At 39.9% G+C, this 13867-nt stretch overlaps 1 protein-coding gene across 1 annotated transcript in view; it reads right to left on the bottom strand.

The window, feature by feature from the left end:
• STX2 (syntaxin 2) overlaps positions 1 to 13867 on the bottom strand; it is a 93104-nt gene that overhangs the window by 5963 nt on the left and 73274 nt on the right. The window contains exon 9 of the mRNA XM_068243631.1: positions 6940 to 7050. Coding sequence (XP_068099732.1) covers positions 6940 to 7050 — 111 coding nt within the window. The remainder of the gene's footprint in view (positions 1 to 6939; positions 7051 to 13867) is intronic.

Genomic DNA, 13867 nt, shown 5'->3' with positions numbered 1-13867 from the left:
AGAATATTTTCTTTGCTGCTAATCTAGTAATTATTCATAGTACACAACCAATTCATTATATCATTTTTTTTCCCGCTTCAGTGTCTCTTTAAATGAAAAAGAAGAAAAAAAAAAAAAAGGGCACGTTTAGCAGCAGCTAAATGAATACTGCAGGAGGTCAGGGTGAAGGTTTGGGTTGCCAGCCATGTGAAAGACCTTAATCTGTAGCTGAAACCCCAAAGCAATGCTTTGTGGCTGCTAAGTGTCATAATTAACTCTGAATAATTAACTTTCTATTCTTACAGCACAATCTACCACATTTACAACATATGTTAAATAAGAGCCGCTTGTATAATGCCAACTCAGATTGTTACTTAACCCAAAGGGATGCTGTGAATGAACGCTGAAATCTTACAGGTATCAGCAGTATGAAGCAATGCAAGCAGCTCTTAAGCCCAATCTACGCGATACGATTCTTTGTGCGATTCGATTAAATCAGACATGTCCGATCAGGATTCAATTCGATTTGCCATGGAAAAACAATAGCAAATCGGATTAAATCGAATACCGATCGGACATGTCAGATTTAATTGGATCGTAAATAGAATCGTGATCGAATCGCACAAAGAATCATATCGAGTAGATGGGGCTTTATTGGGAGTTTCACTGATGAACAAGGCCAAATGCCACCCAACTAAGGGAAGCTATAGCTGCTCTGATATGGTACTGTCACTTCATGTTAAGCTGGAAATTCTTCATATTCAGAAAGGTCTTAACACAGCGCCTCTTAACAAAATGCATGAAATAAAGCAATTCCGGTGGTAGAAATCTTCAGCATAATCGCTTATGGTTATTTTACCTGCTTTTATTGCACGGAGTGCTCTGACCCTAGATAACAGAGGGTCCGGTTTTACTAAAGAACATAATTATGGCTTATGTGTAAATAGTTATGTACATTAGAAGCAAATTCCAATTCCTCCCATGTATATAGTGGTAATAACTATTTCAGAATGCACATTATCCTTCTTCTGATGTATAAAATATAAACTGATCGTAAACAAATTACCTTGGTCCTTTTTCTAGCCTGGAATGGGAGATTGTTCTGCGCAAATAGTTTGCTGCCAGAAGAGCAACTAGAACAAGACGCTGCTCTTTCTGGCTGCACATCAGACAGAATATGCACCCATTATAAAACAACAACAACAAAAAAAAACATGTACTACTACATGTACACTGAGTGGCCAAAAAATAGCGACACCCCTTATCTGAAAGTAAACCATTCCAACCGTGACGTAACAACGCAGAGTTGTTTATAGAAGTAACGGTCAGCTTAGGACAACGTAGTTATCATGGAAGTTCATGTAAAAATGGGTGAGATGAAAGATTTAAGTGACTTTGAACGAGGGATGATAGTCGGTGTAAGAAGAGCTGGTGCTAGCATCTCTGAACAACTACTCTTTTAGGATTTAGATCAGTCAGAGTTTGCTTTCATGGCTAGCCGATTTCCCCTGCCTTCAATCCTATTGAGCAAGCCGAAAGATAATTTCAAAGCTTGGAAATGCCGCCATCCAATCTGACCCAACTTATATCAGCAGGGGTCAACATTCCTCAGCAATTGTATCAGCATCTTGTTGAGTCCATACAAAGAAGAATATTGGCTGTGATCAGAGCTATAGGTGGACCAACTTGTTATTAGAGGGTGTTGCTCATTTTTTGGCCACTCAGTTTAAGTCAAAGTACAAGATCAAGCATGATTTTATGAAAAAAAAACAAAAAAAACACAACAGTCCTTCACCAGTGAATACACCAAGCACACCATCCTCCACCACGTTCATAGTGTTGACACTACATCTCTATATGCCTGTTTGTTCCTAGCAGCTCTGTGTTAGAACAATAACAAATAACATTCATAGAGCACTTTTCTCCCGTAGGACTCAAAGCACATTATAGATGGTTCTTTTAACCTTCTTATACACTGGGTACTATTTTTACTATACATTCAAATTGTAAAAGATGGCTAAAATACAGTACACCAGCGTGACTACCTATATAAATTATTAAACGTGGTTTTCGGTTTACGCTGTAAGCATTATTGGACATCTTAATCCACATATTTGAAGGCCACATCTGGTAAAGTAAGAAAACCCCTCAAATTTGAAGCACCAAAGTCAGGATAAACAGTGACATGCCCACCCAGCCTCAGAATAATCAACATGAGGAAGTGAAGTTTAGACTAGTTGAAGTCCATGGAAGACTGACGCTGAGAGGTCACATGAACACTCATTCACCCCTCTATAAAAGAAAAGATGTAAGCATTGTTGTAGAAATACAGTATCCAAGAATAGGCAGCAATCCCAAATCAAAAAATAGATTATATTCTAGTCAGTGCTGTCCAACTCTATGTCTTTGACGGCCATATCCATGTATTCTACTTGATGAACCACACATTTCCTGATTCAGTCCCAATCAATTAATTTGAGGACCTCAGCCCTCGAGTACAGAGTTGGACAGTCTCGTTCTAGTTTAATCAGAGTTGGACTTTATCAATAAAAGGTTTAGTGACTGGTTCAAAGATGCAAAGCCAATCAAATTTCAGTTTACTGTGGTCCCATCTATATACAGATCTGGGGCTGGTTACTATTGATTAAGCTCAAGAATTAAAAAGGGGCGTGGGAAGCAATTTACTGGTTGCGGTTAAGAGTTAAAATGGTCAATGAGATGCTCCTAATTCTGACCTGCATGTAAAATTTTCGGCAGTTCAAAACTGGGATCAATCAAATTCAGCAAGAAGTGCATTTGATAGACCCATTCCAAGCTACATACATTTTTTAGTTAAAATTTGCATGCAGAACTATTAGCGTCTATTCAGCTCTCTCCAATTAAGAGTTAAGTGTAAGTATACAAATGATGTGAGCCCTCAGCTTTTGTACAGTGATATACTGATGCAACCTGAACACCAGAGGGAATACCGAACATTTCTCAACTAGAATGTGTAAATAGGTTAAGAAAAAAAATCCAGCCTTTCTTGTTTATGTAACAGCATTCATCACTGCAAAGGGAGTCACTGGGATTGTTCTATTACTGTTCACACTACATCAAAATGACACTCCCTAATTAACGTATGGTATACCTTACACCTCTAGAGTGAACTATTTTCTAAATACATAAAAATGCTAAAAGAGCATTAGAGAAAGGAACCAATCCAAATCCATTTCCTAATTCACTATGCTCAATTAAGTACAAATGCTAAACCTTTATTGAAGACTCCCTTGTTCCTGCATTTAGTTTAATCTAGTTCATTGCACCACTACCTAATGAAAATGGAACATCTCAGCAGTATTGGTGTCCATCTCAAATTCCAGCTACATACAGGCAAGATTAAAATTTGCTTGATAAAATAATCCTTTCACAATACGTTACTGCCTGAATGGAAACCTGTAAAAAGAATATAAGCTTGCCACTTTCCTGACTATTGTGCTGCTAAAATTTTGAGTCACTGATCCAGAACAAGTATGCAGATCAGGGAACCTGGACCAAGTCTGGCTCCATTGGCTGGATACTCGAGTGTGACTCAATGCTAAAGGGATGTCAGATAGGGGTCACACTTGAGATCGCGGGAAACTGCTGCATTCTTGGCTGACAGCCAGCTAGAAGCAACTGACTGTCAGCAATAGGGAATCATGCGCAATGTGTGAAAAAAAGATGCAATGCTGGCTTTTTTTTTGTTACTGCAGGAAAATGCACATTGCCCCAACTGCATTGTGATTGTGCATTGGGAAACATTATGTGCGTTTTTGTATTGCCGGAAACACGAGATTTTCAGCAGAGTGGACCTTAGGACAGATTGGAAAAAAAGGTTGGCGGCTGTCCATTTCATGCATCTCATCACAGGAAAGAATGCAAACCTGGACCACCTATCTTCGCCACAATGAGAAACGAACAAACACAATACAACTTATTTTAAACGAATGCAGTTTGACTTAATACATAGTTTGACTTAACATGTAATATCTGGGGAGGTGGATGGGGGTTAAAAGAAGTTAAAATTGTGACTTTAAAAAAAACGGCACCCACTGGATTCAGTCAGATGAGGGCAGTGCTCTTGAGGCCAAAGATGTACAGAGTAATGCTCCGATGCAAATTACTAGCTCTAAATCTGCAGTAGTGCATAGGTTGGATTGATTTGGCTCCTTTGCATAAGACAGTAAAACTACAATGAAGTTACTTTATGTGAAAGCTCTGCTAATAACATTTAAACAAGTAATAGTACAAGTGACCTGTGCAGATAATTCGGTATCTCACATGTACATAACACCAACGGGCAGCTCATCTATATCCTGCCACGTTAGCTTAAAATGTGGATAAATCTATGATGCAGTCTCGGGGAGAGTCTTGCAGCTCCCTATGTTCAGCAGTTTTTCCTTAAACATAACTATCCATAAATGTCATTAAGAACTTTCACATGAAATAACTTGTAATTTAGGTTTAAAGAATCTTTCTACACCGATAATGTAGGTGTGAAACGTGAGAAAATCTCTTTTACCCCAAACCACCAGTGCCCACATTTAATTTAGAGAGCAGATTGCTGCTGTGTGGCCCATTCCTTACACAATCAACTTTAACACACAGTACTTTGCATACATCTACTGATCCACTATGAAATATGCCAGCATCTTCAAATAGTGTTTTTGTAAACAGGTGCTTTTAACTTGATGGTATAGGGAGTGAGCCCAGAAGCGAAATGAATGGATTACTTACTGCCACAGAGGCAGATGTGCATGTGTGATGGAACGAAGCCAAGCTTCATTTAAGGCCAACTGATAAACCAATTATCAAGGCAATTATGCCAATCGCCACCAGAACTATAATGGCGATGATCCACTTTTTCTGTTAAATAAAAGGTTAAAACAGAAGTCAATAAAAATAAAAAAAAAATACTACATAAAAGTTAAAATAGACAAGTCTCAAATCAAGCATGTCAACTAAATCAACATTTTTAGACAGTAGCTGCCAAGCACCCATTATTGTAACGGGCCTAAGGTCTAGTACAGAAATAAAAGACATTTGGCGTACATGTAAAATGGGTGCCGGAGATAGCCACCAGTAGAACATTAGTAAAATTACCAATTTCCAACTAGTTAATTCTAACAGTAAAAGATTGGTAATCTTTACTGACATTTTACTAGTGTCTAACCCAACCTTGCCCTAACACGAGCCCTCCCTCACGATGCCTAACACCAACTTATCCCCCTGGTGCTGCCTATTCATAAAACCCCCCAGCGGTGCCCAACCTAACCCTATGCCAATCCCTAAGCACCCCCCCCCCCCCCATCGCACTGTCTAACGCTACACCTCCGGGATTGGTTCACAAAGACTAACTGTGCAAGCGCAGCAGGAGTGGGTTCGAGAAAGGAGGTGGATGCATCTGTGCATGTGCAAAACCTGTGGTTGGAGAACCAGTGCAGTGGAACTGCAGTAAAGGACCAGATAGACTGCCAGAAGGCCCAGGTAAACCATATATTATACAATCTGTATTGTACAATTGTACCACATCTAATTTAACGTTGGCAAATAGTCTGAGAAAACTGCGAATAGATTGTTTATAAATGCTCTCTAGGAGGTGGTAATAATTGTGCAAACAAAGAGTGCATGGTGAATGGCCATCTTTAGAGCTTGTGTAGATGGTTGATTTTACATCAGTTGAGTTGTTCTTGAACCACAGCTGTACTGCAATTTCCTGAAGGCAGCATCTTCTATTGTGCAGTACTAAGAAAAGCTCAAATACACCACAGGCTTGGCGTGAACAAAGCACAACCGCATTACTAAGATCTTGTGGTCACACACTATGGATACAATGGGCTCTATTCACGAAACTTTTACTTCTTTATCATCTACTTTATCATCATTATTCTATTATCAATTGAAAAAAAATAACCTCTCAGTACATTTACAAGCAAAATAATCATGCAAATTAAGTTGTTCCTTTCAATATTACCTTTTTTATCTTAATTATATTTTTGCTTTTTGGGAGCTTAAAAATGTAACGTAGATCAGGTGAAAAACTTTGTGAATCATGCCCAATGTGTTTCGCAAGGTTTTGTGGTCACAAGCCTTTAAGCAGACCAAAGTGAAGATTCATTGGACAGTTTTTGCCCTGCTTAGTCTGTATTACTGGAGTTTTGCTTATACACAAACTTGCTCTATCTTCTGCCTGGGTTAATTATACAGAGATCACTTAAAAGGCTGCAGGTGACGCAGACACTTTATGAAGAGCGTCAAATACAGAGCGGAGCATGTAAAACAGGCCAACTCTACTGGCTAAAAAGACATTACAGAGGCAAAGTGTAAAAAAAGAAAATACATTAAATATGACAAATAGAGGACTCAAGCAAGTTAAAGAGATACTGAGCAGTTTTGAAAAACACAATTTGTACTTACCTGGGGCTTCCTCCAGCCCTCCGTAGGCCGTGATGTCCCCCAGCGTCCTCCTCGCTCCTCTCCCGGTCCTGCTGGTGCCTCAGTTAATTGGAGACTTCGGGCAGAAGACCCCAGTATGAGTCCCCGCTGCCCTTGTTTTGCGTCATCACGTCGGACGGTGTGAGAGTCCTGCGCATGCGCAGTTTAGAGTTAGAGAACAGCATACGCACAAGACTGCCGCATGCCGGCCGGTGTGGTGTCGCACAACGTGCGCAGTGGGGAAGTCACCAACTAGCAGAGCCGCCAGCAGAACCGGGAGAGGTGCCAGATAGACAAATTGTGATTTTTAAACCTGCTCAGTATCACTTTAAAGGCAAGTCTGAGATCAGTACCAGACTGGACATTCAGACCATTACAAATGCTTTTTGGTAAAGGAAGCAGGAATGCTGAAAACTATGACATTACTAAAGTGGGTGTGAAGCTAGAATTGTTTCTTATGACATATGTACTGACTAATAGATATGGTCACCTTTCTTCACTTACCCTGCGGGATTTGCTCTGATATTTTACTGCCTTCTTTGTTTCTTCTTTGGCATGTTCAACGTAATCAACAGAATTTTCCACATTCTTCTCTATGTTGTTAATCATTTCACCCTACAAAAGAAAAACAATACAAATCCATATGAAAATGTAATAGCATCATATTCACGTTACTATGAAGAAGGGACGGACTTCATTATCTGAAACTGAAACTACTAAGTTAAAAAGGGAAAAAACATAACCCATGCTTCATGGATGAAATGTTTGGGAAAGTCCACATTCAAAAACCATAATTCTCATACAGAAATGCTGTTATGCACAGTACCAAAATGTACCACTGGGTGGCACTGCACCAGAGATTTGTAAATGCAGAGGAGTTCAATGCGTGCAAAACACTGGTCCACAATGATACGGTTATGGGGCATTTGCAGGAGATGAAAAAAATATAAGTACAGTACATTCATTGTAATGTAAACAAAAGTCGTCTTTCACTCCAGTGAAATGATTTCTTAATGTTATTGTGCTAAAATAATAATGGCATTGTACATACAGTGAGGATAATCAACTATGACACAAAATGATAACTACTTGTTAGGGGTACATAATCTGCAGGTGTTGAAATGAGGAGGTCTCTATGACAACGCAGAGCTACTTTACCTGCATCCCCATCCTCCAGGAGAATAAAAAAAAGCAGCAAATGGCAAAGTGTTATAGTGTTATTATCAGGAATAAAGTCACATTGACAATTATTTTTTTCAACATGTAATTTGAATAGACCAACATACTTTAAACATTCAGCGTAAATGATCTAAATGCCTGTAAATGCACAGTGCTGCAGAGTACACAGTGCTGCAAAGTACAATATTCTAGTTGAAGACACCACTCCATGCCAAATGTGTAATTCATTATGTGGCCATTCAGTTACTGCTATGAACATATGCAAAAATGACAGCACTATATCTGAAACATTATGAAAGCGGATTACACTATAAATGGATGCACTTAAAATGAATCCTATGTCATCAGCTTTAGGCCCATGCTAAAAACTAATTTTAAAATTAGTCTCTGGCAGAAGATTTTTTTTCCTTCATATTTTATTCTGACTGCAAACAAAATACACAAACTTATTTTCCTTCCCAACTCTAAAATAAGTCAGGTTATGTGTGTGGATCTTAAAGAGACTCCGTAACAAAAATTGCATCCTGTTTTTTATCATCCTACAAGTTCCAAATGCTATTCTAATGTGTTCTGGCTTACTGCAGCACGTTCTACTATCACCATCTCTGTAATAAATCAACTTATCTCTCTCTTGTCAGACTTGTCAGCCTGTGTCTGGAAGGCTGCCTAGTTCTTCAGCGTTGTGGTTCTGTGATGCATCTCCCCCCTCCAGGCCCCTCTCTGCACACTGCCTGTGTGTTATTTAGATTAGAGCAGCTTCTCTCTTCTCTCTTATATTTTACAAGCTGGATAAATCCTCCTCTGAGCTGGCTGGGCTTTCACATACTGAGGAATTACATACAGGCAGAGCTGTCTGCACTCTGCAGGAAGAAACAGCCTGTCACTTCAGTGGAAGATAGCTGCAGGGGGAAAGAAGCACACAAATGATCTCTTGAGATTCAAAAGGAAGGGTGTATACAGCCTGCTTGTGTACGAATGTATTTTCTATGTGTGGACATACTGTACATCAACCTACTTCCTGTTTTGGTGGCCATTTTGTTTGTTTATAAACAAACTTTTTAAAACTGTTTTTAACCACTTTTAATGCGGCGAGGAGCGGCGAAATTGTGACAGAGGGTAATAGGAGATGTCCCCTAACGCACTGGTATGTTTACTTTTGTGCGATTTTAACAATACAGATTCTCTTTAAAGGGAATCTGGAGTGAAAATAAACTTATGATATAATGAATTGTATGTGTCGTACAGCTAAGAAATAGAACATTAGTAGCAATGAGTCTCATATGGTTTCCAGTACAGGAAGCTAAGAAACTTCACTTGTTATCTATGCAAAAGAGCTTCTCTGAGGGCTCTTTCACATCTAGAACGCGGGTTATATGCCCTGCGGCGGCATCGGGATGTAGCGGTGCGACACAATCAGCGGCGGTATTGATTAACCCGACGGGAAACCGCTGGCTCCCAATGATTAAAAGCTCCCGGGTGCGTCATACCACAACGCAGCGTCGGGTGTGAAAGGTAAAATGAAAGTCTATGGACTTTAATTTTACCTTTGTTAATGCAAAGTTTCGACTTTGCATTACACTGCAGAAAACCGGCTCTGGCGTGAAAGTACTCTGAGCTCTCCGACTAATTTATTCAGCTACAGTATTATTTCCTGAAGAACAACTTTAGATAAGATTTTACTGCAGGGAAGTTCATAGGGTCATTAGCACTGCTTCATAGTTTAAAATCCAGAGCATGGTGTGTAAACTGCAAATATTAGAGAATGATGAAATGTAATAAAAAAAAGCTATATAACTGAAAATAAAAATATGAGACTTTTCTTTGCTACTAATGTTCTATTACCTATCCATACTACACATACAATGCATCTTATAAGTTTTTTTACCTTCAGTGTCACTGTAAAGAGGCACTTTAGTGACATGTAGTAGAATACAGTAAATTATTCAGGATACCCACTTTTATGGTAATTTTCCTTGTTTCACCATCAGCACCACTTCCTATATCTATATATTGCTGTATATTGGTATGTAACCCTACACTCCCAGCGATGTTTAGCCTAGGCTGATTACATATGTGATATCCTCCCCAGAGCACTCTGGGAGACCACCTATTTTCTGGCTTTAGAACTAGCAGTAAAACATTCCGCAGAAATCACCTGACAGGAATGAAGATGTCGTCACCTGTGATTAAAAACTGGGGCAAGGAAAGATTTTCCAATGGGCAAACACTGATTGTATAATTTATAAGAGTATTGTAAAAAGAAAAAAAAAGTAATTTTATTCATTATGTTATTTTCACTTCAGTTCCTCTTTAAAAAAGCATGTGTGATAAAAGCTTGTCACAGCCCCTGGAAACCTGGGTGGACTTCATATTGCCAGATATTGTCCACACAATAGGCTAATAGAGGAGCAATACAGTTTATGCTTTATATGTATGTTTTAATCGTTATGAGCAAATAAACAATATTCTTCATTCTCAGCCCAGTTGTGGACTATCATTTGTATCTTGGAAAAAACAAATACTAGCTGCGCTGGGTCTAATTGGTGCCTTATATCATTCACCCAATAATATATACAGTTAAGTTGATATTTATGAAAACATTGATTTATTAATACAATAGATTGCATTTGCCACATAGAGCGATATTGCACAATAATGTCAACATATATAGTCACATCTAAAGATAAAATCATATCCCCAACAATGCATGCATATCAAGCAATAATGAAATATAACTGCCTCATTCAAACTGACAATCATCCACAGACCTTCCAATGTGCATAAGTTGCCAAAAAATAAAAAATATATAAAAGGCCTTAAAAATGAGTAGTTGCAAAAAAAGGGAGGTATCGTACAAATGTCTAAAAATAGTGCATCAGTTATTGTAGATTTGACTCCCTCAAACAGTAAAAAATGCTGGTATATCCCAATATGGATCTCAACAATGTCCAGTGGCAGGATGACAGCACTACCTGCCGCAGCTTTATATACAGTCAATCCTCCGATATAAATTGCACTTGTAGTTGCCAAGCAATGAGGGCTTTACCAGCAGTGTAGATTACATATAGTTCATGGATTGGATTGGTGAGCATATTTACAATATACAGAAGGGTTTCGACACACACAGCGTGTCTAGGCACTATAAAGAATACCATTGGAGAAATCCATCCAAGTTGAAATTCATGGGGATTGAGAAATGGGTCCCCAAATGGAGGGGATCTAGTAAACAAAGGGATATATCTAGAGCGGAGTGAAGATGGATTTATCATCTGAATTCATTTGCACCTACAGGTTTAAACATTGAATTTGATCTTAATATTTTTATTAGTAATGATTGAGGGGTTAGTAAGATCATGGTAAGTGTGGTGGGGACAGTGCTGGTAATAGGGGGAATATGGGCTTGAACTATTTAGATTTCACCACTAGATGGCATTAGGATAGTCTGAGCACGAACAGATAGATACATGAATTAACAAATGTGCATAAGGCTATGTAGCTTTTGTTATTGCTGGTTATGTAATGTTGGGGGGGCACTAGGTAGATACATGAATTAACAAATGTGCATAAGGCTATGTAGCTTTTGTTATTGCTGGTTATGTAATGTTGGGGGGGCACTAGGTAGATACATGAATTAACAAATGTGCATAAGGCTATGTAGCTTTTGTTATTGCTGGTTATGTAATGTTGGGGGGGCACTAGGTAGATACATGAATTAACAAATGTGCATAAGGCTATGTAGCTTTTGTTATTGCTGGTTATGTAATGTTGGGGGGGCACTAGGTAGATTAGGAGTGGGTCCTGTATTATGGAAGTTAGGCTCCCCTTGGGTCCATGCTGTAACGGCAAGTGACAGCGGCGAGACTTGGGGTGGGAAATGTAGGCGGGCCTAGAAATGCTGACGTCATGGAGGGAGAGTATGTGTGGCCGGCGTACTGGCACCGCTAGCCCCTGATGAGTCCTAGTGACGAAACGCGTAGGGCGGAGCCAGTGCTCCTGACGCACAACACGGAAGTGCTGGAGGAGTGCGGGGAGTGGATCGAGCGGGACGCCGCAAACTGTCTGACTGGAGGAAGCGCACTGAATCCTAAAGCCTTGTCGCTGTGACATGTTGAACATCTCCATCTAGGAGTCTGTGTGTGGTGGGCGCGAGAGGTGCAGTTTTGTTTTAACTGGAACGTGGATGTTGCACAATGATATTTTATTTTGTTTTATTGAAGAATAAATTGAAGCCCTTTTTATATGGGATGTGGATTGCTGAGGTCCCTAGTTTACCACATATTGAGCGAAATTCCCACCTGTGCATAGGTGGCTTCAATCTGGTCTGGAAGCGCGCAGTGGATTGAATTATTCAAAGAATTTACCAAGAGGATTGAACACAGCGCACTACTTTTACTCCTATTTTCACTTATTGACTTTTATGTATATAATTGGGGGCGCAGCATTATTTATTTATTTATTTATAGTGTATGTATGTAGTTGACACAGCCCCCCCACCCAAAGCCAAAATGTGCTTTAGCCCTAGTTCGCCCCCCAGTTCAGGTAGCCATTGAGCTTTACCCCAGTATTGGTAGCCAAGTGTCACTACAGTATTAGGTAGCACCCTACCATAGTATACAGTGGCTTGCAAAAGTATTCGGCCCCCTTGAAGTTTTCCACATTTTGTCACATTACTGCCACAAACATGAATCAATTTTAACAAGGAGAAAGGTGGTCCGCACTTGTCAGCAGGAAAAACTTTTATTGATGGACGTATCCACAAGCACCCACAGCAGACATCAAGGCTGACATGTTTCGGACGTCAGTCCTTATTCATTGATATGAATCAATTTTATTGGAATTCCACGTGAAAGACCAATAAAAAGTGGTGTACACGTGAGAAGTGGAATGAAAATCATTCAATATTCCAAACATTTTTTAAAAATCAATAACTGCAAACTGGGGTGTGCGTAATTATTCAGCCCCCTTTAGTGTGAGTGCTGTCAGTTGCCCATAGATATTGCCTGATGAGTGCTAATGACTAAATAGAGTGCACCTGTGTGTAATCTAATGTCAGTACAAATACAGCTGCTCTGTGACGGCCTCAGAGGTTGTCTAAGAGAATATTGGGAGCAACAACACCAACACATCAGACAGGTCAGGGATAAAGTTATTTAGAAACTTAAAGCAGGCATAGGCTACAAAAAGATTTCCAAAGCCTTAAACATCCCACGGAGCACTGTGCAAGCGATCATTTAGAAATGGAAGGAGTATGGCACAACTAAACCTACCAAGACAAGGCCATCCACCTAAATTCACAGGCTGAACAAGAAGAGCGCTGATCAGAAATGCAGTCAAGAGGCCCATGGTGACTCTGGACGAGCTGCAGAGATCTACAGCTCAGGTGGGGGAATCTGTCCATAGGACAACTATTAGTCGTGCACTGCACAAAGTTAGCCTTATGGAAGAGTGGCAACAAGAAAGCCATTGTGAACAGAAAAGCATAGGAAATCCCATTTGCAGTTTGCCACAAGCCATGTGGGGGACACAGCAACCATGTGGAAGAAGGTGCTCTGGTCAGATAAGACCAAAATGGAACTTTTGGGCCAAAATGCAAATCGCTATGTGTGACGGTAAACTAACACTGAACATCACTCAGAACACACCATCCCCACTGTGAAATATGGTGGTGGCAGCATCATGCTCTCAGGATACTTCTCTTCAGCAGGGACAGGGAAGCTGGTCAGAGTTGATGGGAAGGCGTATGGAGCCAAATACAGGGCAATCTTGGAAGAATACCTCTTCGAGTCTGCAAAAGACTTGAGACTGGAGGTTCACTAGTAGGACAAGGATCTGAAACATAAAGCCAGGGCAAAAGTGGAATGGTTTAAAACAAAACATATCCATGTGTTAGAATGGCCCAGTCAGAGTCCAGATCTAAATCCAATCGAGAATCTGTGGCAAGATCTGTAAACTACTGTTCACAAAAGCTGTCCATCTAATCTGACTGAACTGGAGCTGTTTTGCAAAGAAGAATGGGCAAGGATTTCAGTCTCTAGATGTGCAAAGCTGGTAGAGACATACCCTAAAAGACTGTCAGCTGTAATTGCAGCAAAAGGTGGTTCTACAAAGTATTGACTCAGGGGGCTGAATAATTACGCACACCTCACTTTGCAGTTATTGATTTGTAAAAAAGGTTTGGAATCATGTAGGATTTTCGTTCCACTTCTCACGTGTACACCACTTTGTATTGGTCTTTCACATGGAATTCCAATAC

This window comes from Hyperolius riggenbachi, chromosome 1 (genome assembly GCF_040937935.1).
Source record: "Hyperolius riggenbachi isolate aHypRig1 chromosome 1, aHypRig1.pri, whole genome shotgun sequence".
NCBI lineage: Eukaryota > Metazoa > Chordata > Amphibia > Anura > Hyperoliidae > Hyperolius > Hyperolius riggenbachi.
This window is presented reverse-complemented; position numbering and strand designations above follow the sequence as displayed.